This window comes from Beta vulgaris, chromosome 8 (assembly GCF_026745355.1).
Source record: "Beta vulgaris subsp. vulgaris cultivar EL10 chromosome 8, EL10.2, whole genome shotgun sequence".
NCBI classification, from domain to species: Eukaryota; Viridiplantae; Streptophyta; class Magnoliopsida; order Caryophyllales; family Amaranthaceae; genus Beta; species Beta vulgaris.
In genome coordinates this window covers 46287285-46313400 of record NC_079209.1, presented here as the reverse complement: position 1 = coordinate 46313400, position 26116 = coordinate 46287285, and the positions used below count along the sequence as shown (strand labels likewise).

Below are 26116 nucleotides of genomic sequence, written 5' to 3'. Positions count from 1 at the left end.
AACAACATAATATTATAAAGAATAACATATCACAGAGGAATTTGCAATACTAATAATGACCGTGGTGGTTCTTTCCACTTATTGAAAATTTACACAGTACTGATAAGTGATTAGTGATCCACTGAAATCTCATATGGGTAGAAATTTTAACTAAAAATTGCTGCAAAAAGCAGTTATTACAGTCAAAATATTACAATCAAGGAAAGAGGAAGAGAATAAAGAGAAGAACGGCTAGCCGAATTCTAGCACATTGGTCTGGCGCATTGGTCGCGTTTACGGTGGTCTGGATATTTTTCGAGCCCCTGGTGGTGTAAACGGGGTGGGATTATTGTAGTACTGGTGGAGTTTGCAGGGGTGAGGTTGTGGTGGTCGGATGTTGAGGGGTTTGATGGAGCTTTGGGTAATTTTTTAAAACATTATTGAGGAAAAATTGTAAAATAGTACCTTTAATAGCCCGATTTAGTACTTTTTATACTTTATTTTGTCAACTTGTATCTTTAAGTACTTTAATCTCACTACCTTTTTCAAATTTTCAGCCAAATTGGTCAAAATTCCGACATTGACTTCATTTCTCCCTCCTATTTTGGCTTTTTTTATCTTCCAAATGCGTGTGACTTCACTCTCCTCTTTTAACTCCTTCTCCGCCCCCCCCCCCCCCATTTTCACTATTCATGTTCTTTACTTCTCTTTCACCAACCTTACCTCAATATCAGTAAATTCTCTCAAATTTATTCTCCTATCTCATCTCTCCATTCTGTCTTTCTCATCTTAAGCACTAGTCTCTGCTACAATGAGTCATCATCCTTATGGAAAGGTACTCATTGCAAAAAAAAAAAAATTGGACCACTGAAATTGGAGAATAATTAACTTGGTTTATAGTTATATATTCTTTGATGAGGGAGAATTTTGAGGAAGATAGAACAAAGTTTTTGGTTGATGGGGAAGGAAGGGATTTAAATGGTCGGATTAGTAGGGGTGAGTGGGACAAAAAGATTTAAAAGAAAGAATCAACAATAACGCGCAAGAAATAGAGAGGAAAACGAAGTCAATGCTGGAATCTTGACCAGTTTGGTCGAAAATTTGAGAAAAGGTACTAAATTAATACATCTAAGTACTTAAAGGTATTAGTTGACAAAATGAAACATAAAATGTACTAGTTCATAAAATCAGTGCTATAAAAGGTACTATGTCATAATTTTTCCCATTATTTAAGTTACATTAGGGCAATTGATAATTTAATATTAAAATATATTTTTTAATTGATGACTTTTTTAATTGTTGATTTTGTTGTTGATTTTTTACTTGATGGGTTTAGGTGTCTATGAGAATGAACTAAGGAGATAGAGACATGACTCATGAAAATGGTTTTTTCCAAAGTTGTACACATTTTATTTTGAAGGGGAATAGATAAACTTTATCAATAGAAAGCCACACAACATTTGCATTCAATGTTAATGAAAAAGGAAAACATAATATTACTTGATTAAATAAAAAATTTATACTATATAATAATGATGATAAATGAATCAGATTTGACAATACAACATAGGCCCGTTTGTTCAAAACTACAACAAGTAGTTTTTTTTTAATATATAAAAGGAATTCTATTATTGTTGTTGTTTCCTCAAGTAACCGCGACAATGAATTGGTGTATTGCTGCGGGTTTGAAACCTAAAAGCAATAGATTGCAACTATACTACTCCCTATTAATTTGTTGTGCTGAACCCGCAACAATAGGTCCAAAAATAGAAAATCAATATAACTAGTGTTTGCTGAATCATAAAGCCTTGTATGGAAGCGTAAATCAATTTGACTTAGTTTTGAGAAGAAATATATTTATTCGACACAAATTGCAAACTTGTATAGTTATAGTAAACCATGAATAATGAACTATCTCTTTGGGAAAAAAACCCTAATTTAAACTCTCACAAGAGAAACTAACAAATCAAACTCTAAACTCCCACTAACGGAGACAAAGACCCAATAATTGGGTCAATAACTCTCAAATGAGAGAAAAAATGAGTATTACTATTAACGAAAACTAGAAAAACAAGTATATAAAAGTATAAATTGGGGCTTAATGGCTTATCTCCATCGAAAAGCATGGTGGCAGCTTTAAAATGGCGAAAAATATTAGGGTTTTTCGCAGGGAGAGAAAGAAGATAGAAGGGGGGCTATAAATATGATGTTTTGTTGCTTGGTCATTTAGTGACTCAGACACTCATTACCACAGTTGTATTCAGTGACGGTTCCAGAAATTGAGCCAAGTGGCTAGGTTCGGAATTGTTCGAACGAAAAATAAAATTACATCTTATTATTCCAATTTATTTACACATTTTACGTGTTTATGTAATCTAGTTGACACGAACACAACACAAACGATTAAATAAATGATTGACACGACTCAACCATTTTATAAAACAGGTCAGGTTCGGATATATATCAAAGGATTTTATACGTTTATGTAATTTGTTTGACAGGAATACGCACGACAAACTCGATCTACATTATACTATCTTGAGTTACAATTTTTGTACACAAATGAAACATTTAGCAGTCATAGTTAGCGGAGTTTTGTTTCCTAATTACATCATAATAATTTACTAATTTAATTCTTGTACTATCAAAAGACAATCATTTCTTATAAACAATCTTCTTATGAGTCTAGTCCAACTCGACCAGAACACTTTTTTACAAGGTTGAATTGGATACAAATACTTCTATCAAGAACACTATAATTCTACCTTTTATACGAAATAAACCTTATTTTACTTTATATGATTTTATCATAATTATAGATGAATCCAATTACCTATATTAAATTTCCAGTGAGGAATATTACTAAAGGCTAGAAAAATCGATTGTGTAAGCAAGAGAATTTGAAGAGAATGGGATATAAACTAAATCAATACCTAAGTACGCTGTAGTCATAGAAAATTAAAGGAAATTAGAAAAAGAATAGCAAATGATGACAAAAAAATATAAACGGTAATTATAACAAATAAAGGGTGGATAGTATAAATGGAAAAAGGACCAAAATTCCACCTCATTAGATTCGAATCGCGAATCTGACGGCAAGAACATAGAATTGTCACACGTACTTACCCCTGAGCCACACTATTTTTGACCTGTATTTTCAGCTTTTCACACAGTTTTTTTCGCGGATCCTGGTTGATTCGGTTGAATCTACATTGGATCTGCTCCTACTTGTATTTCAAGTGTTTTACTAAGGGTAGTTTCTAAGTTAAGAAAAAAAAAGGACAAGATTGAGAGTCGAGAGAAATATATTGGGAGGTGCAATAAAGAAAAATGCAACCACTTAATTTAGTTTTAACATTGTATTGCACCAAACAAAAAAAAGCTCTCAAAATTGAATTGCACCAAAGAAAAAAAGGAAAGAACTTTCAAGATTATATGCAACACATACGAGCGAGCTTCCGTTGTTGGAGAAACATAATGGGCCATAAGAGTGCTAGACAAAGTTTTTTTGAGATGGGTACTAATGTGATAGGTATTAATATGGCTTGTAGGTGTGGGCGAAGGTCTAATGGTAGACCGTACTTGAATAGGTTAGACCGAATCAAATGATCCATAGTTTTTTTATTTTGCTGGACTAAGGATTGGACTAGAATTTTTTTTTGTCTTGATGGGTTCGTTAGCTTAAGAAAAAAGGAGTATGGTATTAAAAGTTTATGATTTTCTATTCCCACAATTTATATTAAACATAAAAGAAAATATAATTTCCATAAAACTCAATTGATGAGGAACATAACACATCAACAATGAGATAAAGTAATGAATTTTTTTGTTTCAATGGTTTATGGGGGTGTTAAGCCTTTTTCCATGTACATAAAAGAATTCGATTATCTAGTTTAGATCTGAAATTTTGGAATATAGAACACAGTAGACTCATAACTCAAAAACAAGGACTTTTTTTAGCAAACTTTTCTTTCCCTCCCTCTCAGGGAAGAATAGGCAACGGCATATGAGGCGCTGACGCCATGGCAAAAGGGCGTGCAAAGAAGAGTGCCCAGAAGGGGAAGACGAAAACTGGCCCGTCTTCTTCTCCAGGGAAGAAAATGAAATCAGTGGATGAAGTGACTGGGGTGGTTGCGATAAAGATTCCGAGTTCGATCAAAGAGAAGGAAGTGTCTGAGGAAATGGAGATTAATGAGGAGGTTAATGAGGAGATTGTTCAGGTGTCATTGATGACAGCGAGTGTCCAGCAATCGACAGAGAAGGTAGTATTATCGGATTGGCTTAATGTGATGAAGAGTGGTGATGCTGCCCCAGTGCCAGCAAAGCGAATGTCCTAGGCTGATGAGGCTGAGGGAGGTCAGGTAAATAGTCCGATCATTAATACTGTAGTTATTGATGATGATGATATACAAGAAGAAGTAGAGTACTAGTCTTCAGCTGTAATTTGTCATGTATTGGGGGCAAATCCTCCTTTAAATGTCATGGATGAGGATTTGGGGTAAGCTTGGGATAGATAAGATTGCGGTGGTTAACAAGGGAGTGTTTCTTGTTAGATTTACTACTGTAGAAGCTAGTTTACAGGTAACAACAAAAGGTTACCATTTTTTTGATAATAAACCGCGTATAACGAAACTTTGGGACCCTGATATGCCTATGGAGAAAACTAATGTGGACCTTGTGCCAACCTGGATTAAAATGGCTGGATTGCCAATAAAATATTAGGGGGAAAGGAGTTTGTTTAAAATTGCAGGATTAGTTGGGCGTGCTGTTAAAATGGATATGGCAACAAAGTCTAAAGATCGATTGAGTTATGCGAGAGTTATGGTGGAAGTTTCAATGAAGCAACAACCGCCAGAATCTATAACTTTTTGTAATGAATATGGTAAGATGGTGGAGCAAAAAATAGAATATGAGTGGAGACCAGTGGTGTGTAAAAAATGCTCTGGTGTGGGGCATAATGAAGAAGATTGTAGGAAGGGAATTGGGAAGAAAGTTTGGGTCCAGAAGAAGAAGGTTGTAACAGATCAAGAAGGGTTCCAGCAAGTGGGAGGTAAGGCTCCACAGCTAGTGCAGGTTGACGTGGTGCCAGTTCATAACCCATTCATTGCTCTATTGGATGATGTGGCAGAAGTTGGTGGGGATGATGTGGAGGAGGCAGTAGAAGGTGACAAGATAAGGGGTGAGGACAGCTTGAAGAGTAAGGAGATCATGAGTGTAGAGGGGTAGGGGATGGTCACCCCTATACCTAATAGATAATATACTAGCATGGAACATAAGGGGGCTGAATAACTGTGTAAAACAACAAGAAGTGAGAAAGTTTGTTCTCTCTCACAATGTGAAGTTATTCAGCCTTCTTGAGACTAGGGTAAAGTCACCAAAAATGGGTAAAGTTTACACTAATTTATGCCCAGGTTGGTGCTTTACTCATAACAATTCTTGTCATGAAAATGGTAAAATAGTAGTGGGTTGGTGGTCAGGCTCATTTCAAGTGAATATTAGATTGATGAATAGCCAATAAATCCACTGTGAGATCAAACCTATCCAAGGGGTTGGTGGTTTCAGATGTAACCTTTGTGTATGGATTCAATGATCAGTTTAGTAGGGGTGAGTTATGGAATGGACTGAGAATGATGGCTAGTAACTGTAGGGGCCTTTGGGTGTTGATGGGAGATTTCAATGCTCTTTCAAGTGTGGAAGATAGGATTGGAGCTGTTGTGAGAATTGGTGAGATTTCACCTATGTTAAGCTGTCTCACTAACTGTGGGCTTGATGATGTAAAAGCGACTGGTAGACAGTACTTTACATGAAATAACAAGCAAGATGGACTGGCTAGAGTTTACTCTAGGATTGATAGAGTCTTAGCAAATAGTTCATGGATGGAAACATTTGATTTGGCAGAAGTTGCTTTCCTCCCTTAAGGGAACTTTGACCATGCCCCAGCCTTGTTGAGCATTTACCCTGATCTTCAGCAAAAGAAGCCTTTCAAATTTTGCGACTATTGGTGTAACTATCCTGCAACTCTAGAAGCTGTGCAGAGAGCTTGGAGACTGAATGTAGCTGGAAGTCCTATGTTTAGAGTGGTGGAGAAAATAAAAGAAGTGAAAAAGGAGCTTAGAGCTTTGAAGCAGAAGGGATTTGGAGATGTGGAGAGTGATGAGCTAAGGACTCGAGCAGAGTTAGAGGCAATACAAAAGGAGCTCCATGACAATCCTAGTGATGTTATCATCATTAGTAGAGAGAAGGAAGCTACCGAGAAGCATAGACTTGCGCAAAAGAACCTGAATACTATGCTACAGCAAAGAGCAAAGATCGCTTGGCTCAAATGTGGGGATGAAAATACAAAGGTGTTCTATCAAGCCATTAGAGCCAGAAGAAGCAGGAATAAAGTGCATACCATTCACAACAGTGCTGGTGAGTGGGTGAATTCCCAAGAGAAGGTAAATGAAGCTTTCCTTGAATTTTATAAAGCTCTATTTACTAAAAAGAAGCAGATACAACCTGTTTTTGACCTTTTATTGAGAAAAGGGAAGAAGCTTAGTGAGAATCATATCAGAATGTTGAGTTGTCCTTTTACTAAGGAGGATGTTAGGAGAGTAATTTTTAGTATACCAGATGATAAAGCACCTGGTGCTGATGGAATGAATAACTGTTTTTTTAAACATAGCTGGGGGATTATAGGAGATGATGTTGCTGATTCTGTGCTGGAAATTTTAGAACTGGTCAGTTACTTAGGGTGATTAATGTTACTACACTCACACTGGTGCTTAAGGTGCAATGCCCTGCAAATGTATCTGAGTACAGACCCATTGCCTGTTGCTCAGTATTATACAAATGTATCACAAAGCTTATGAGTGAAAAGCTTAATAGAGTGCTACCTGATATTATTTCTCCTAGCCAAGGTGCATTTATTTCAGGGAGGAGTATTGTTCATAATGTGATGTTGTGCCAAGACTTAGTTAAGTCTTATAAAAGAAGAGGTCATAGGCCTTACTGCATGATGAAACTTGATCTTAAGAAGGCTTATGACACAGTTAATTGACAGTTCTTGCAGTATGTAGATGCTTGAGGGGGTGGGCTTCCCTAGGCTAATGGTTATGCAAATAATGAATTGTGTGACTACTCCAAGGTTCTCAATCATGGTAAATGGGACACCTACAGGGTTCTTTGCATCCCAAAGGGGGTTAAGGCAGGGGGACCCAATGTCCCCTTTACTGTTTGCACTTTGTATGGACTACCTTGACAGAGTATTGAGGTTTGTAGGAGAACAAGAAGGATTTAAGTACCATACCAGGTGTTAAAACATGAAACTAACTCATTTATGCGTTGCGGATGATCTTCTCCTTTTCTGTAATGGAGATTTCAAGTCAATTTACACTCTGTTGCAAGGGTTTGAAATGTTTTCTCATGCTTCTGGGCTAGAGGTTAATAAGAACAAATCAGAAGTGTACTTTGCAGCAATGAAAGCACATGAAATTCAACGAGTCACTGATGTAAGTGGGTTTAAGGTGGGCACCCTCCCATTCAGGTATCTGGGAGTACCAATAGCAACCACTAAACTGAAAGCAGGAGATTGCCAACTGATGATTGAGAGAATGGTTAGTAGAGTGAGAGTATGGAGCACAAGACACCTCTCACTAGCAGCTAGGATTCAACTTGTGAATAGTGTGTTGATGAGTATCCATGTGTATTGGGGACAAATCTTTGTAATACCAAAAGCAGTGCTGAAAGAAGTCAATAGTATTTTTAGGTGCTTCCTTTGGAGTGGGACTCATAATGATACAAATCCTGGTGTAGTGAAATGGCCAAACCTTTGTAATACAGAGGATACTGGGGGCTTGGACTCAGAAACACAGATCAGTGGAATTTAGTGGCAATCAGCAAGCTGGCTTGGAGTGTTGCTATGAAAAAAGATAACTTGTGGGTGAAATGGGTGAGTGAAATTTATGTTCAGGAAGCTGATTGGGAAAGCTATGTGGCACCCACCAATGCAAGCTGGGCTTGGAAATACATCTGTGAAGCAAAAAATAATCTCACTCAGAAATTGAGTAGTACAGCTTGGATGACAGATGCTGCTTTTAGCATCAAGAAATATTACAAGGAGCTTAGGAGGGATGAAGTGAAAGTTCAATGGAGCAGGATGGTTTGGAATAGATTTTCCCAACCCAAGCATAGAATGATTCTATGGCTTGCTGTTCAGAATAGGCTCAAAACAAAATATAGGCTGCTAATGATGCACATTTGCAATGATGATCTATGCACAATATGTGGGCAAGGTACTGAGTCTATTGATCACCTTATGTTCAATTGCACCTATAGTAAGCAATGCATTGACAGGGTTATGGGATGGCTGGGTATTACTCGGTGTAACAGAAGTTTAAGTCAACTCTGTCGTTAGGTAAGAGGTAAATACAAAGGTATGAAGATTCAAAGGAATATGGTTATAGCCACAATTGCTGCAACAGTTTACCACATATAGAGGATTAGGAACATAGCATATTGGGAGTCTTCAGTGAAAAGGGTAGAAAAAACTGTACAGGAGATTAAGTTTACTGTAAAGAATAGGAGTCTGCAAATCTTAAGCTCTAAAGTTACGAATAGAGATAGAGAATGGATTGAAAGATTGTAATTATGGGCATGTCCAGATAGTTTGGTTTGATTGCTTTGCAATCTTAGGATGTTTTTGTTTGTGTTGGGCTTTAATATTACTTACTTTCCAAAAAAAAAAAAAAAACAAGGACTTTTCTTGGACTATCAAATAGACCTTAGTCAATTAGTTCGGTCTACTTTTAAACCCAACATGGTTGGATTCAAGTTAAAATTTAGGCCCACGTTAGATTGTGTAAACCCCCTAATAATAATGTCTCATCGTCTTTATTTTTTTCCTGAAGAAATCATCTTTAGTTTCTTGTACAAATAGAAATCACGCATGCTTTTCCAAATCTCTAGTCTGAGGACATCGCCTCTAGTGGTATTGGTCACACTAAGGTATAACGAGCTATTCACAAAAGATAAGAACGAGAAAGTGTTATGAAAAAAAATGAAGATAGTTAAAGTCGGAGACAAGAAGTTACAAAGTTGTAACCTAGCAATTAACATGAAGTAGGAATGATGCACCATATAAGATGAAGGCGAGAGAGCTAAAGGAGCAATAGGGTAACAGAGCTCAATTATAGTAAAATATAGAGATTCAACATTTTATATCAGACTAGTGGTTAGGCTCGGATGCGCCGAGTTATTTGATAAGGCAAAGATATTTCTTCTATTCTTTGGGGTTGACAATTGATATATTTTATCACTGATAAAAGTTGTAGTTTGGTGCTTTGATAATACTTGCATATTGGGAAGTTAAGAGTTCAAAACCTCTTACAAAAAAATATTCTTAATTTTATGAGTAACATAAAAGTTTACAAAGAAATGTCATATCACAAAATGATGATAAAACATATTCTTAATTATATGAGTAAAAATGATGATAAAACATATTTTTAATTATATGAGTGATATAAGAGTTTCAAATAAATATCATATAACAAAATGATGACATGACACCATTTACTATATGCATTTTGAGAAAAACAGGGTGACACACACATCACAATTTATGTGTTGTATTGCAAAAAGAAAATTTAATTTTGATTTAAATTATCTCTTATTATCCTTTATTTTGCAATGTAAGATTTTGTGATGTATTCATTAATCACTTATTAATAGGATTAAATAAACACATCGATATGTTGGCTCGTTAGTTAGACATTGATATTCTGGTTTTTTTTTACCAAATAGCTCTTTATAAATATTTTTATTCACTAGATATTCCAACTTTTTTCAGAATTCACCATATACCCCTGACTTTCATGAAAATACATTAGAAGGCCCTTAATAATTAATGGCAGTTAAATCTGTTAGTCATTAGCCCTAATTAACACTAAAAAATCCTAAGTAACCCCAATGAACCCTAATTCTCTAATTAACCCTGACTCTCTCTCTTCCTAACCCACCAACATTAAACTACAACCACCTGACCCCCACCCTAGCCCCCAACCCCCGCCCCACCATCCCCCAACCCCTGCCCCACCAGCCCTTCCAACCTAATCCCCACCAGTGCCCCCCCAAAACCAACCCCACCAGCCCCCTCCCTCGTAGCCCCCACGTAGCCCCCGATCTTTACATAACACACCCTCCCCCGCAGCCCCCTCATCCTCTCCCGAAATCAACAACAACCACCATAACAACCCCGCCTCCTCACTCTGCTCAACATTGGGTCGACTCAGCAAAGTCGGTTGGCTATAGCGAGGTCCGACATCGCGAAATCGCACCTGCATGAGCTGAACCCTTTACTTTGAAAGGTTTCGTAGCAGGCATTTGATAAGGACTAATTGCCTTCATGGTCGGGAGAGGGGGGCTGCTGGGCTACGGGGTAGGGGAGCCGGGGCTAGGGGGAGGCGGGGCTGCAGGGGAGGGGACTGGGGGTGGGGGGTCAGGTGATGGTGGTGGTTGAATTTTGGTGGGTTAGGGAGAGAGAATCAGGATTAATTGTGTTTACTTAGGATTTTTGGGGTTAATGTGGTTTACTTAGTATTTTTTAGGGTTAATTAGGGTTAATGACTAACGGAGTTAACTGTCGTTAGTCATTAAGGGTATTTTAATATATTTTTTATAAACTCATTGGTATATGGTGAGTTCTGAAAAAAGTTGGGGCTTATGATGAATAGAAAAATTAGGCAGGAATATATGGTGAAAAAACCGTTGATATTTTATTTATGAAGTTATAGGTTTGAATCCTATCATAACCAAATTTGTTTTTATAAGTATGACATCCATGTCATCATAACTCATGTGGAAAATCATCACCATTTTTTTCATATAGGGCATCATCAAGGCTTTCATAACCAAGCTTCTTGTTAAAAAATAAAGCTAGGGAAAAACCCTAATATTTCCTATTCATTCTCGTTGCCCCCTCTTCTCCCCCCTACATTTGTGAAGGGTTGGCATGAATCTTCTCATCCATGGTAAACTCCTTGGTCCCTCTTGTTTTCAGTTCTTAGTTTTATTTTCGTGTTTTGTTGAATAAATTAGTATCTCTTTATAAGATTTTCTCGAGCCTTACTATGAGGATTTTTGTCTCTATATATATTATAGAGGTCTCCTTCTACCCTATGGGAGTTGTGAGTCTTGTTTGTTTGTTTGTCGGCATGAGATATTGTTGTTATTGGTTAAAGTTCAAAACTATCAACATGATAATGTTAGAACCTTAGATGCGGTGTAATTGTTAGATTACAAATGTTCGTTCTTCTCCAAACTATGTCAAATTGATATTTTCTTTATAAAGTTGTAGATTCGAATCCTATCATAGCCAAATTTGTTTTGAAAAGTTTTCATAAAGCGCATCATCAAGGCTTTCATAACCAAACTCTGTTAAAAAATGAAGCTAGGGAAAAACCTAGTCTTCCCTATTTATTCTCGCCGCACTCTCTTCTCCTTTTCTCCCCTTTGCATTTGTGAAGGGCCATCATGGATGTTCTCATCCATGACAAACTCCTTAGCCCCTCTTATTTTTTAGTTATTAGTTTATTTTCTTGTTTTGTTGAATAAACTAGTATCTCTTAATAAGAACTTTGTCAAGCCATGCTATGAGGATTTTTGTCTCTATTGTAGAGGTCTCCTACCCTATGTGAGTTGTGAGTCTTGTTTGTTTGTCGATATGAGAAATTATTGTCATTGGTTAAATTTTAAAATAATCAACATGATAATATTGTAAGTTTAAATGTGGTCAATATTGTTAGATCGCAAACGTTCTTCTTCAAACTATGTCAAAATGATATACGGTTCCATTAATAGCTGCAAGATTCAACAAATACAAGGGGTCTGCGCTACTTTGCTCGATCTGATTCATTGTTTTTTTATACATAAAGAAAACTAGGACAAGCCCCTAATCTGGGGGCCAGCCTAAAATATCCTTACGGATGATATAGAAGAAATCAACAGAAAAAGGGGGGAACTTGTAGTTTCACAAACAACTATTTTAATTTGATCTTGTTTCATTACATTTTGTTTTTATGTAATACTCCATCCGTTTCATATTGATCTACACACTTTGACATTTTACACTATTCACAAATTGCACTTTGACCCTCGTTTGTGATTTATATGTGAATAAAAACATAGTCATGTGGGATCTTGTTAGATTCGTATTAGTATGTATTTTATTAATATGTACTTTTTATAATTTTTACAAATACAAACTAAAGATATATGTTCTCAAAGTTTTACATTGGCATACGTAAAAAGTGTCAGTGTGTAGATTAAAATGAAACGGAGGGAGTACCTATCGTAGATACTCCCTCCGTTTTTTTTTAGATGTAACATTGGACTTTTCACATTTGTCGAGGCACAACTTTGACCGATAATATCTCCAATTATATAAAAGTGAAAATTATAAAAAAAAAAATTTGGAAAGTGTATACCGTGACGAATCAAACAAGATCACACATGACTATATTTTTTCTTATGTATAAATAACAATTAGTGGTCAAAGTGTATTGGATGAATAGTGCCCAAAGTCAATATGTTACATCTATAAAAAAAACGGAGGGAGTACTATTTATCCTTCAATCAATAGAATCTCTCCTCCAAAAAAAACTAAACTAAACTTGTTCCAAAAGAAAAAAATATAAAACTAAACTTGTTGACTACGAAAAAAGAAAACGCAAAAAACACCCTGTAAAACGGGAGCGAGATTTTCAAACTCTTTCAACAAACGTACACGGTACCGGGTACACCCTATTATTTTTCACAACCTTCTGGCAAAAAGTGTTCGTTCGCACTACCCAAAAAAACGTCAAGCGAAAATAAGCGAGAGAGAGAAAAAGCGCACACAAACAGACATACGAGAGCTTCGATTCTTCTCATCCATGGATTCCCGTTTACAACGCTACAAATTCGCTTGGAGAGCTTTCATGGTTGCCAACTTTGGTCTCGGAGGTCACTACTTTCTCTCTCCTAATTGCAGTTTAGCACCTTCCTGTTTCAATTCTTTAGTTGCTAATTTTGCGATTTTAGCAGTGCTTATTCTGGTTGTATCTTCCAATTATTGCAGTTTCAATTATATTTTACCGACTTCATGATTTAAATGTGTTGATTTTTGTTGCGGCTTTGCTATTTTTCTGTAATATTTGACAAAAAATAAAATACTTGACTTCTTGAGCAAATTCATCGCATTGGAGAGTATATGAGAAGTGATGGAAAGAGTTGTTTCTTTAATTAGGGTTCTGGATTGAGTAGGTTGAGAGGTAAATTAAGCTTAATTTGATTGTTGGATCAAATGGCTCATTTCTAGATGGTAATTCTTAGTCATATGAGTTATATAGGCAATAAATCTGATGTTGTCTAATTCGATAGTATTCTAGAATGTAGAGTTATTGAGATTTGCAAAAAGACGAGTATTATTCACTTGTTAAGTTTATTGTGAGGGCTTAATGATCATCAATATAGTTGCTCTTTGTCAGAAGTTTAAGCGTCGTGTTTAATTAAGGGTTTGTTCTGTTAACTTAAAAAACCAAGTTTTAGGGAAAGAAGATCAGATACAGAATGAGTTTAGATGAATTCGATCGAGTGGCAATAAGCATAAACAAGGGCTGCCCAACTTCAATTTACCACTAAAATAAGTTTGGATAAGGGCTGGTAAGTTCAAATAGGGAACAATAAGCTCCTGAGGTGAAAGTAAGAAGCCTCAATGTTAAGGCACATCATATCTTGGTTCAATTGGGTGAATTGCCTTATATGGGGAATAGGGGAATGCGAGGATGTAAACATTTGATTAATGATTCTTACTTGGCATGCATCCTGGAAGATTTACTTATCAATTTGAACGTGCGAGGAAATGTGTTGCTTGTAGCTGTGGCATTTCCGGATATGTGTAGCTTTTTAACTTAAGCTGTTGACTACGGCTCCATTTGGTTGGACGGGAATTGATATTCCCTATAAAAAGCATTTTTCCAGGGGAGACACATTTGTTTGATTCCTTTCACTAAAAAACTTTATGTGCTTGCTTAGCTGTGAAGTTCCTGGAGTTGAATAATCACATTGAATGTGGTAGTTTGATGATCTGCTATGACTAGGTTTTAACATCTGATTGGCAAGTGTCATCTAATGTTCATTCTGCTTAATGCACTTATAGAAGTGTTTGTCTTAGTGTTTACCCATTGTTAGAATATTCAACTGATTAGCGCTGATGTGCCATGTTGGAAGAGTATCGTACCTGTCTTGTCACGATGTTTCTTCTTTTTCCATCCATTCAGTTCGTGCTTTCAAGATCTTTATCGATCCAAACATGCAAATGTTATTCTAATCTATAATCCAAGTAGTTTAAACTGAAATGAGTTGGTCAGTCTCTTCAATCTAAACCAAGCACTCGTGGTTGACTCATAGACACTCTAATGCATGGCACTGTGAAACTTATCACCATTTGACAAAACAATCTAATAGTGACGGTTCTTTTAGTAGCCTCTACTAGTTCCTTCACAGATCTTCCTTCCAATCGAAGTCATACAGCAGGTTCATGTTTATGTTCTATTTTAACATGGGTTTGAATGATACAATTAAAATTAGACTATTGATCGGTCATACGTCATTGTCAAAACAAGCTGTTAAACTCTAAACTTTGAACACAGTCGTTGACATTGAAGATCAGAGAATTTCATTTGTGTTCAATCTCTGAAAGGATTTTATCTTTGGCACTTTTTGGCCCTCATTGCCTTTGTGATGTTCTTATGATCTCTGCGGAACTACAAGTATGTTTTAACTCTATAAATATTAAATAATGTTCATTATGTATTTATTTGTTAGTTATTGATGAAAAATTACGAACAAAAATGCAGCTTATATTTTCACAATGGCAAAAGTGAAAGATGGAGGTTCGAAAAGTGAAAAACATGTAGAAGCTCCACTTCCCGTTATTACAAGTGAACCAGAAACCACACTATTGGAGGAGCCAGAAATTGCACCAACAACCCCCATTGCTGAGCTTGTGAAGGTGCGTGAGCGAATCCCTGAAGATCAGCAACGTGAACTTTTCGAGTGGATACTGGAAGAGAAGAGAAAGGTCAAACCCAGGGATAGAGATGAGAAGAGGAGGATTGATGAAGAAAAGTCGATCCTTAAGCAGTTTATACGTGCAGAATCAATCCCTTCTCTTTAGGCCCCTACACGAGATCGTCACTTTGTTAATCCTTTGAATCTGATTGCTGGGATGCTGCAACTTGTCTAAGTTGTACAAGAAGTATCGCAAAAGTGTGAGCCCAATTTTTTGGGGAGCTCCATTCAATGGTTTAAGGGCTGTCTTAATGGGTAGAATATTCAGTTATGGCTATGCATTTCTGATGCTATTGAGTACATGCTTTAGATTTTGCGTTCTCTTACAGTGGAAATCTGGTTATTGCTATGCGTTTCTAATGATGAAAGAAATTTCTTGCCGAAGATCGTCTTATTTGTTCCTCAAATTGGAGAAGGTAATGATGGAAATCCAAAATTGCATGGATTAGTTCACTTTTTAGATGGATTAGTTCACTTTTTAGATGGAAAGCTACAATGGATGAACAATGAATCTGGAAAAGGTGAAGATGAAATCCTTTTGCATGGGTGAGATTTCCACAAAGGGAGGGAATAAAAACAAACTCATACATGTGAGATAGAAATAGCACTAATAAAATGATTCACAGTATTTCCCCCCTCTATAAGACTCTTAACTGTATTATCTCTCCCATGGTTAATGTGTTTCATTTTCATTGAGTTAGTACTTGTTTATCTTGAAAGGGTCTTGGCTATAACATGTTACACTATAATTTGTTGTGTAACAACATTGTTACACGTGTGAACTCTATCATGTCAATGTAATACTACTCTTTCACGTCATTATAAGTGAGTTTTATGACATTATTTTAGCAAACTCACACTTCTATGTTATTATTATTCAATTTTATGTTTTATTATTACTCAGTTTTATGTTTCCATAGACTGGAAATTAGGGATTTACCCCCATAATCAAATATTTACACAATCTCCCCAAATTGGGGTTGATGAGAGTCGAACATCAGACCATAAGGTTGGGAGGTGGTAACTTCAATCATTGAGCTCCCACATGATTCTCTTAAAAATTTGTTTCGTGTCATTTATAAAATTCATTTATGTCATTATGACTGACTTCAATGACATTTTTTAGCAAATTCAGTTCTATGTGATCATTACCCAGTTTTATGTCATTATTACTCATTTTATGTCATTTTTACTTAGTTCTGCGTCATTATAAATCATTTTTATGTCATTATTGAGTAAACTTATATCAATTAAATCTATTTTCATATTATTTGTCGATTTCTTATTTTTGTGTCATTATTATTCATTTCTGTGTTATTATTATTTATTTTCGTGTCATTATAACTCATTTCTATGTCATTATTGATCAAACTTGTATCATTAAAACCTATGTCGATATTATTTATCAATTCCTTATTTGTGTGTCATTATTACTCATTTATGTATCATTATAACTCATTTCTATATCATTATTGAGCAAACTTGTACCATTTAAACCTATTTTCATATGATTTGCCGATTTTCTATTTTTGTGTCATTATTATTCATTTCTATATTGTTATAACTCATTTCTATGTCATTATTGAGTAAAGTTGTATATCATTTAAACATATTTTGCTATTATTTGTCAATTTCTTATTTCTATTTCATTATTTCATTTTTGTATCATTATAACTAATATATGTCATTATTGAACAAATATATATCATTTAAACCTATTTTAATATTAGTCATCAATTCCTTATATTTGTGTCATTATAAATCATTTTTATGTTATTATTTTTGTTTCATGTTATTATAATTGACTTATGTGACATTTTTTCTATCATTATTATAACTCATTTTAACATTTTTACGTCATTATAACAATGATTTCGAATATCAGCAAGGGCTTGGCGATCAGAGAACACCAAGATTTTCCAATAACACCGCCAACAGTCTCGAAGAACACTAGCGATTTGCGTGGTCAGTTCATTCGATTTCGAAGAACAAATCTCGAAAAGTGATGGAGAAGTGGAAGAACATTAAACAAATATGAAGAACATCCACTTCGTGACCTCTTGATTCACGAATCAACGTCGAATAGTTTCGAAATCAATTTCAAAAACAAGGAGAATATCAATGGGGGAGGAGAAGAGAGAAATTAATTTCAGTAAACAAGAAGATGAATACTCCTATGCAACCTTGATTTGAGAACAAGGAAGAAATTCAATGAATTTAGGAGTTGTTGTTGGTGTTTCTTGAAATTCAATGAATTTAGGATTGAAACGAGAAGAAAGGAACTCGATGAACTTAATCGAGCATTAAAGCAAGGAGCAAAGTTAGGTCTGAGATGTTGTCGATGAAACGAGGAGCAAAAGTTAGTGTTTTCCATATTCTTGTTCTCCTTTCTCCTTGGAATTCTGTGTTTCTTTCGCTCACTGAGATTTTCTCTCTCCTCGAGTGAGGTTGGGAGCTTAGTTGGTGTGTGAAAATGGCAGCAGAGGAGTGAGATAGATATGAGATAACAGTAAGGAGATTTCATTCGGGTGAAACATCAATTACACAATAATAATGGTGTAAATAGTTATACCTAAGAGTTTCTGTTTTATCTTCTAACTAAGCTATGTTCAGTTCACTTTATTTTTTTTTTGCTTATTTCAGATTTGATCAGATCAAAAAAATAAGTTCAGAGCAGATCAGATTAGTTCAAAACAGACCATGCTTATATTTAAAAATTCATTATTACTATCAATACTATTATTTACTAGTGTATTTGTTCGAAAGAATTAGGAAAAATTGTTAGAAACTACCTATTAAAAACACCTTTCAAAAAAAAAAAAAAACCTTATATCATGTTTATTTTACAAAACTACCTTATAAGTGGAAAAACTTTAAAAAGCACTACCAAATTCAGAATTTACTAACTATGGTTAACTACTCCTCCAATTATCTCTCTAATACAAGATTATGAAAATACCCCCTAAATTCAGTACGTTACAATTATGATATCATCACTTTCTTGATCACTTGATGCTCTATCTCTTCATCATCATCAACGACATCAACTCATGACCCAAAACCCAATTTCTATCTGCTTTTGTTACTTATACTGAAGAATTAATTAGTGCAGCCAAAGGTTGGGAGAAGAAATTACACAAGCGATTTAAGGGGGTATTCAATAGTTAAACGTTGTTGTGAGGGAAATTAACAAACAGGGGTTGGGGTAATTTAGGGGGTAGTTTAGTAATCTTATATTAGAGTGATAATTGGAGGAATAGTTAACTATGGCTAGTATATTCTGAATTTGGTAGTGTTTTTTAAAGTTTTTTCACTTATAAGGTAGTTTTGTAAAATAAACATGATATAAGGTATCTATACTAATATATTAAAAGGCGTGCATAAACCAGGAACGGTGCCACGTGGCGCTCTCCCTAAGGAGTTGATCCCATGACCTCAAGTTCAAGTACTAAAGTTTTAACCACTAGACCAAGTTGTATTTAGTGTTATCATATCAAAGTACAATATTAATAAATGATTTTTTTCTTACCCGGGGCATAGCCCGGGCCTAATAACTAGTTTTTTTTATGAAAAGGTGTCTTTAATAGGTAGTTTCTAACAATTTTTCCAAAGAATTATTATTGTTGTTGTACTTATTAATTATTAATATTGGTAATTATTATTAATCTCGTTGTTATCATTATAAATGTCATCGTTATCATTATTTTAAGTTATTTTATTTTTATTAAATAATAGAAAATTAAAAGCCACGTGTTAAGAACATAAGATTGGCGCAAAAATAATAAATATATAAAATATGATAGCTTAAATTCATGACAACGAAACTATTATATTCGGATTAAAATAAGCTAAGTGCAAGATACAAATTATAAATTTAGATCCGGTATACCTCTTCCTACCGAATTCCAAATCTCTCTAGCTATTTGAAGTTGCATCCTATCCATTTCTTTCTTGCGCAAGTCATTGAACATATCATAATCTGCTCTACTTGGTGCAATATTTACGATCCTTGAAATCGGTATATCCAACTCATATAATCGGATAAATTTTAGAGTGTGAATGCATAAACTAATAGCCAATTGATATGGGACATCCATGTTAGGCATGTTTGACAATATTTTCCATCTCTTTTTAAGGGTTCCAAACATCTTTCAATTGTAGTACACAGAGATGAGTGACGATAATTAAAGTTTTCTTGCATGCCTTCTAGAGGGCGGCCATTTTGAAATTCGGGAATGTGATATCTTATATTTTTATCTTTAAATGGACTCAAGTATCCAATAGTATTTGGATATCCAGCACCTACCAAATAGTATTTTCCTGTTAAAAAAATAAGAATGTAAATATTTTTACTGATTCATACCTGCAGTAAAACAAACAATAGTGGATGTGGGAATTGAAATTTTGGTTCAGTAAAACAAACTTTTTTTACTGATTCATACCTGCAGGGGATGTGGGAATTGAAATTTTGGTTCAGTTAAGCAATTTATGTTTGTCCTCCAACCAACAAATAAGTTAATACATGGGAAAATCACCATCCATTGTTATAAATATACAAAAAGAGAAGTCAAATTTTTGAAATGTAAAAAAGTTTGTCAAGAACTATACTCTGCTCAAGGAAACACTGTGTTCACAGAGCAAACCAGGAGTTTTTGATTTTATTTTAAAAAAAAAAAAACTGAAATAATGGAGAGAGAATTTTTGTTGATTGAATTTTTTTAAAAAAACTGAAATTATCAATGTTCACAGAGCAAATGAGGGGGCTAGGGGAGGCTGCGTGGTGTGCAACCTAAAAGAGAAATTAGTAGTAGTACTTAGGTAAAGTTTCATAGTTGTTTGTATATCTTATATTATTTTATATGAAAAAATATGAGTTGAGTCTGCCGACTTCTCAAGTATGAATCATTTTTTTAAGGGAAAATGTGAAACATTTTAGAAGTGCTCTTATAAATTGATGACTTGGGTTATAGAATTATTTTTAGTAATAGTAATTATTATTATGATTATAATTATTGTTGTTGTTATTATAATAATGATGATGATGATGATAATAATAATAATAATAATAATAATAATAATAATAATTATTATTATTATTATTATTATTATTTATTTTTATTATTAATATAAGTTGTGTTAAAATTGTGATAAAAATAAAATGATAATGATAATAATAATAATAATAATAATAATAATAATAATAATAATAATAATAATAATAATAATAATAATAAGATCTTATAGTATTGCATAATAATGAATTACAAAGTAATAATGTAATAGTAATAATATATTTTATAAAAGATAAGATCTTGTAAATCAGATCAGATCAGAAAAAATAAGTTCAGATCAGATAATATCAGAAAAAATAAGTTCAGAAGAGATCAGATAAGTTCAGATCAGAAAATTTTAGGTGAACAAAACGTAGCCTAAATTGTTCCCATCATTACACGCTAATACAGGGGGATTTTAATATTTTTTTTTTTTATATACATTGTAATAGTAATAGTTGTTGATTGTCATCCTTGTAATTTTACAGTCTTCAATATTTTACAGTTTTTTTTGCCCGGACGATTCCCCGGATCAGTTACAATAAACAAATATGTAATTATTTTTAAATTTCATAATTTATTTTGCTATTTTTCTTATTTTTTGTCCATTAATAAATTGAAAAATTCACGTCACAACGTGATAAGTAAAAAAAATTTAAAAGGTTTGAGTTTGAAAATAATACCTTAAAACGAATTATGGTAAGAGAATATGACTTCAATATTCTCTTGTAAGTTACGTAATAAGAGTGTTAGAGATATATATGTTTGTTTAAGTCTTTTTAGTTAATTATAGTTATTACAAGACTTCATCATATTTTATTTGAAACATTAGACAACAAAGTCATAGTGTATTGATTGTTTTTTTTTTTTTTTTACAGGGCATAGTGTATTGATTGTTAAACTCTTACTTTTTATTTCAAAGGTCATGTGCTCAATACCAAATTTGAAGAGAGTGTCACGTGACACATAGACTTTCTTTCGCACGCCTTTCAATATATTTGTATAGATTTAAACAATATTGTCTTTAATTATTCATTAATAATAATAATGAAAAAATGATAATTGAAAACTTACAATGAGATAAATTTCTTCTATTTTATGCATGTTAAGAATATAGTAAATTCTCCACGTAGCAAATCGCTTATGACGATTTAAATAATATAGAAATGGTCCAAAATCATTAAATAGGTTATAAGGTAAGTGTATTTACTTTGGATACATAGATTGTCAAATGACGTACATACTATGTATAGTAAATTTTTGTAAGATTGCTATATCATAAAGTTATTATAAAACCGAGTAGTTCATGTTTTGATTTAAAAGAGTCATTTTTTAAAATTAAATATGTCACTTATAGATCCTTCTCTATGTTGACTGGGGAAGCCTCTCAATGTGCAACCTTACTTTGCTCAGCTAGTGCTACTCTTTCCTTTGTTTGGCCTGATCTCGTAAAGAAAGGAAGGCTCATGAATGATCAATAATAAGTCAAATCTGACCTGAAAATTATCACTTTTAGACAATGGCTCTGTTTGGCATTACTAGTTGAAAATAAACTGAAACTGATAAGTTAACTGAAACTGATAAGATAAAGCTGAAACTGATAAGGTGCTGAAACTGATAAGGTAACTGATTAGTTTAACTGTTTGGCAAAATTAGTTGATTAAGTTGATAAATTATTTTAGCAAAATTAGTTGTTGTTAAAATTTTGGAAAGATTTTCCAAAATTTCAGTCACCTGATTGTGAAAAGGTAAATTTTTTAACTTATCATTTAAGTCATTTTAACCACCTGAAATTTTATTTTAGATGCTCCCCAAACACTACTAATCATTTTAGCATCTAAAATATGTTAGCACCTTATCATTTAAGGTAGCTAAAATGTTTCCCTAAACAGAGCGAATGACTATTTTAACTAAAATGGCCGGCCGACTCATTTCTACTTTGGGTGATCCATTTCGAGAAAAAGTTACCCTATTATACATATATTACTGTAAATGATTTTATTTGAATTTTTTTAATATTAAATAACTCCATTTCTGTATATTTACCTATAACTAAAACAATGAAAAATTAAATAAAACAATGAATACAACTCGTCAAATTTAAATACAGAAATCAGCACCATGTTTCCTAGCAGACCATTGGTTTAATTATGTTCTCCAAATCTTATTAACTTAATCTTAGAATAAGGAATAAGGCAATAAGCCCCTTCACAATTTAATATTTATATTACAACATTTTTTTGTTACAACATGAGCTATTACAACATTTTTTTGTTACAACATGAGCTATATCTACTGAGGGCTTAAGTTAAGCCACCTATCTATCATGGCAAGGCATTCACGAGGCTTATACTCTCCTTCTCTCTGCAAATATTAACAAATAACAACCCTTTTGATTACTTGTTGACAAATTATATCATGAACAAGGTTATTATATGAAGCCATTATGCTAAAAAAAATTCCGCACAATTTCCTCTAGGGGTTTGCTTCTAGCCTCCTCCTAGTATATTTTCCATGAAAACCCAATTTCTATCAAACCAAACAGATTCTTAACAAGGGAATAATCTTAGCAACCCATTAAAAAGGAGGAGTTTAGTCTAATTACAAACTAAAAGGAAGTTCCATACGAAAATCAATTGGCAATAATATGAGTAGCTCCGCTAGCTTAGAATGTTGTACATTATCTCGTCTGGCTCCAATATGTGACAACTCATACGTGCACACCAAACAAAGGATTTGACAGAAATATATGGAAATATAAACACAATTGCTTAGATTATAATAAGGAAACGAATCTAGAACCCTATGCAGATTCGAGAGGCTAGTTGCATTGAAAACAGGATGTGTCTATTTTATATAGATTGTTTTGCCCAATTTCCTTAGTTTTGAGAGTCGGTTTGAGCTATTTTGAGCTCATTTTTGTGTGATTTGATATGTTTGGACTTGTTTTCGTGTGTTAGATGTTCTTATGCAGATTAAGCTTCTAGTGCCTTCATTTGAGTTGCAGAACGGATGTCCAATGGTCACATGTGGCACATAGAAGATCTGCACAAGTGATTCAGATACAGTTTGCACGGAAAAAGCGAGAAATCACTCTCGCCCGGTCGACCGGACGGTTTGGCCGGACAGGGCAAGCCACAAAACCCAGCAGACACCAAGTCATGTTCGCCCGGCCAACCGGGCGAGAAAAGGGCCAAAATTGCTTACGTGCCCGACCAGGTGGCCTTGCCTGACCAACCGAGCGAAATTCGTCTTGAGCTCGTAAATTCAGAACAACGTGTCAGGCGATTTTTCAAGAATGTAATCTTTGCCTTTTCTAGCCGGGTTTGTAAAAACTTCAAATAGGTTTTTAATATTTTCGAGGAGGCCATCTTTTATTCTTCGATTTTAGGTTTAAACACTTAATTGTCTGTCTCTACTTTGGTATTAACTCTTTGCTTTGAAGATTATAAAGATCGTTGATTTTGTTTTCATTATTTATCAATCATTTGGTATTCTTCTTTACTTTGTTTCCTTTGATGAATTCTTATATATGCATTATGTTTATTGAGTTTATTATTATCATGAGAGAGTAGTCTTTTTCTAGGGCTTAGTGAGGAAGCCATGTTTATACCTATTTGATTATTGTGGGTTAAAGTTCTTCGATATTTCGATTGAGTTAGAGTAATTCTGATTGATTTGTTATGCTTGTTTAATTCATGTAATTACGCAATATCATGAGTTATGTATGTTTAGCTAGTAGTAGTTAGAATCGAAAGATCATACTCATTAGAGGCTTGTTACAATAGGTAGGTCTGATTATGTTGCGCGACGCTACTAGCATATGTTGATCTAAGAGTTGTTAAGACCTGATCGTAGGATTAACAAAATACTCTAATTATTCGAGCCTCAATCCAAGTATTGTTGAATTATATTGCAGTGATTAATTTGGTATAAGCATGGTGGACCGATCGATTGCCCTAGATTTTTAATTATTTGATAAACTTTCATCCTTTTGTATTCTAGTTTATTGTAGTTTAGTTATTAATTATTCAATCAAATGTATCTCATGATGTAGTTAAATAATTGAGCACAAATCTATAGCCCTGCGGATTGACCCGTATTTGTCAGCTTTTGATAAACAGACACCGTGCACTTGCGGTATATATTTTAAAATTCATCAAGTTTTTGGCGCCGTTGTCGGGGAGACGCATAGTTTCTATAGCTTTTTGATTGATTATTTAAAGTATTTCTACTGTTTCATTGAAACTTCAAGTTCTAATTGAGGCAATCCTTATACCCAGGTCTAAAAGAACAGGTACTCCAGTTCGAACTGATCCTGATCTTGAGAATATCCTCCGACAACTTAAGAAGAAACAAAAGAAGAAGAAGCAGTTTGCTAATCAGGAAAAATCCACAGAAGAACCATTAGAATCAATCATGCCTCATAAGTCATTGAAGTGTTATGGGATACCTTCCCCTGACAATGTTCCCACAAGCCCTACTATGTCTGACATACAAGCGGCCAACTTTGAGATCAAACCTGTCCCTCATTAATATGATCCAACAGAACCAATTTAGAGGGCATCCATCTGAAGACCCTGCAAATCATTTAATTTACAACGATTTTAATAACTCTGTCGTACTGTTAAGCATCAAGGGGTAACTCCTGATTAGTTAAAGGTCGTGGTATTTGAGTTTTCTTTGAAAGACAAAGCTCAAAAATTGTTGAATGATTTTACAACAACTGAATGGAGTGCTATTTATGAAGCATTCCAGAAAGAGTACTACCCTGCTACCAAAACTGTAGAAATCAGACACAAACTTGCTACCTTCCAACAAGAACCTGATGAGACGCTGAAGGAAGCATGGAATAGGTTTAAAGACCTGCAAAGAGCATGCCCACACCACAACCATGATAAGTGGTTCATTACTTAAGCATTTTACAGTGGTCCTCAACCCCATATCAAGAATACAATTGATTCATCTGCAGGGGGTGTTTTCCTAGATAAGGAAGTGGATGAAAGGTATAATTTTCTGACCAACTGAGCAGAAAATGATCATAGTTCTTCTGGGACTGTTACGGAGAAAAAGGTGGATGCTGATGCATATGCACTAATTGTCCTCACAAGTCGCCTAGTTGAGCATGAAGATGGATACACTAAAATCTTCACTGTCTAGTACTCCTCCTATGAGTATTGATGCAATGTCTTCCATGACTCCTATTAGCTCTTCCTACTGTGAGGTGTGTGGTATTCAAGGCCAATTTGGTCATGATTGTTCCTATAATCAACCTGACTCGAATCAGATGGAGCATGCAATTACTTTTCAGCAGATTTTTCCACACAACCCATACTCTAACACATTCAACCCAGGTTGGAGGAATCATCTCAATTTTTCCTACAAAAGCAACACTGTTCAAAACCTTCAACCTATGACACAAACTTCATACCAACCACCACATCAAAACACTGCTAGACAACAATATACCAAGGGGATCCTTAGATACCCCCCTCCTGGTTTCAATAGGCCATCACACCAAGGCTATCAGCAGCAACCTTCTCAAAATGCTAGCTCACAAGAACCCACTATGTCTGACCTGATGAAAATGATGATTATTATGAAACAAAGTTATGATGAGATCTCACTAGTATAAAAAACATCAAGTGCTCCGGTTAAAAACGCTACAAGTGCTCCGTATTTCACCCGTAGCAGACCCCATACGAGCACTTGAGCATTTTTCAAGTGCTCCGGTTAAAAACCGAAGCACTTAATTTTACAAGTGCTCCGGTTGCATTAACAACCGGAGCACTTGATTATTTTTATATCCTCAGAGTAGGTCAAGTGCTACGGTTGATAGGAGACAACCGAAGCACTTGTGCATCATGTACTCCGATTGTTCATTATCAACTGAAGCACTTGTGCATCATGTGCTCCGATTGTTCATTATCAACTGAAGCACTTGTTGTAATTTTTTTTAAAAAAAACCAGCGCTAGTTATATTATTAGCTTCGTAG

General features: G+C 34.5%; 1 protein-coding gene across 1 annotated transcript; it reads left to right on the top strand.

The window, feature by feature from the left end:
* Positions 1-12678: 12678 nt before the first annotated feature.
* LOC104884345 (hypothetical protein) lies at positions 12679-15926 on the top strand. Its single transcript, XM_010668983.4, has 2 exons — positions 12679-12960; positions 14856-15926. Exons 1-2 carry the CDS (start codon positions 12891-12893, stop codon positions 15173-15175), a joined length of 390 nt encoding a protein of 129 aa, XP_010667285.1. The 5' UTR covers positions 12679-12890; the 3' UTR covers positions 15176-15926.
* Positions 15927-26116: the final 10190 nt, after the last annotated feature.

What these genes read in the sequence shown, in the direction of transcription:
- LOC104884345 (XM_010668983.4), top strand. Translation starts at nt 12,891, where the DNA reads ATGGATTCCCGTTTACAACGCTACAAATTCGCTTGGAGAGCTTTCATG. An exon ending in TGCCAACTTTGGTCTCGGAG is followed by an intron (nt 12,961 to 14,855) that starts GTCACTACTTTC and finishes ACAAAAATGCAG; the next exon opens with CTTATATTTTCACAATGGCA.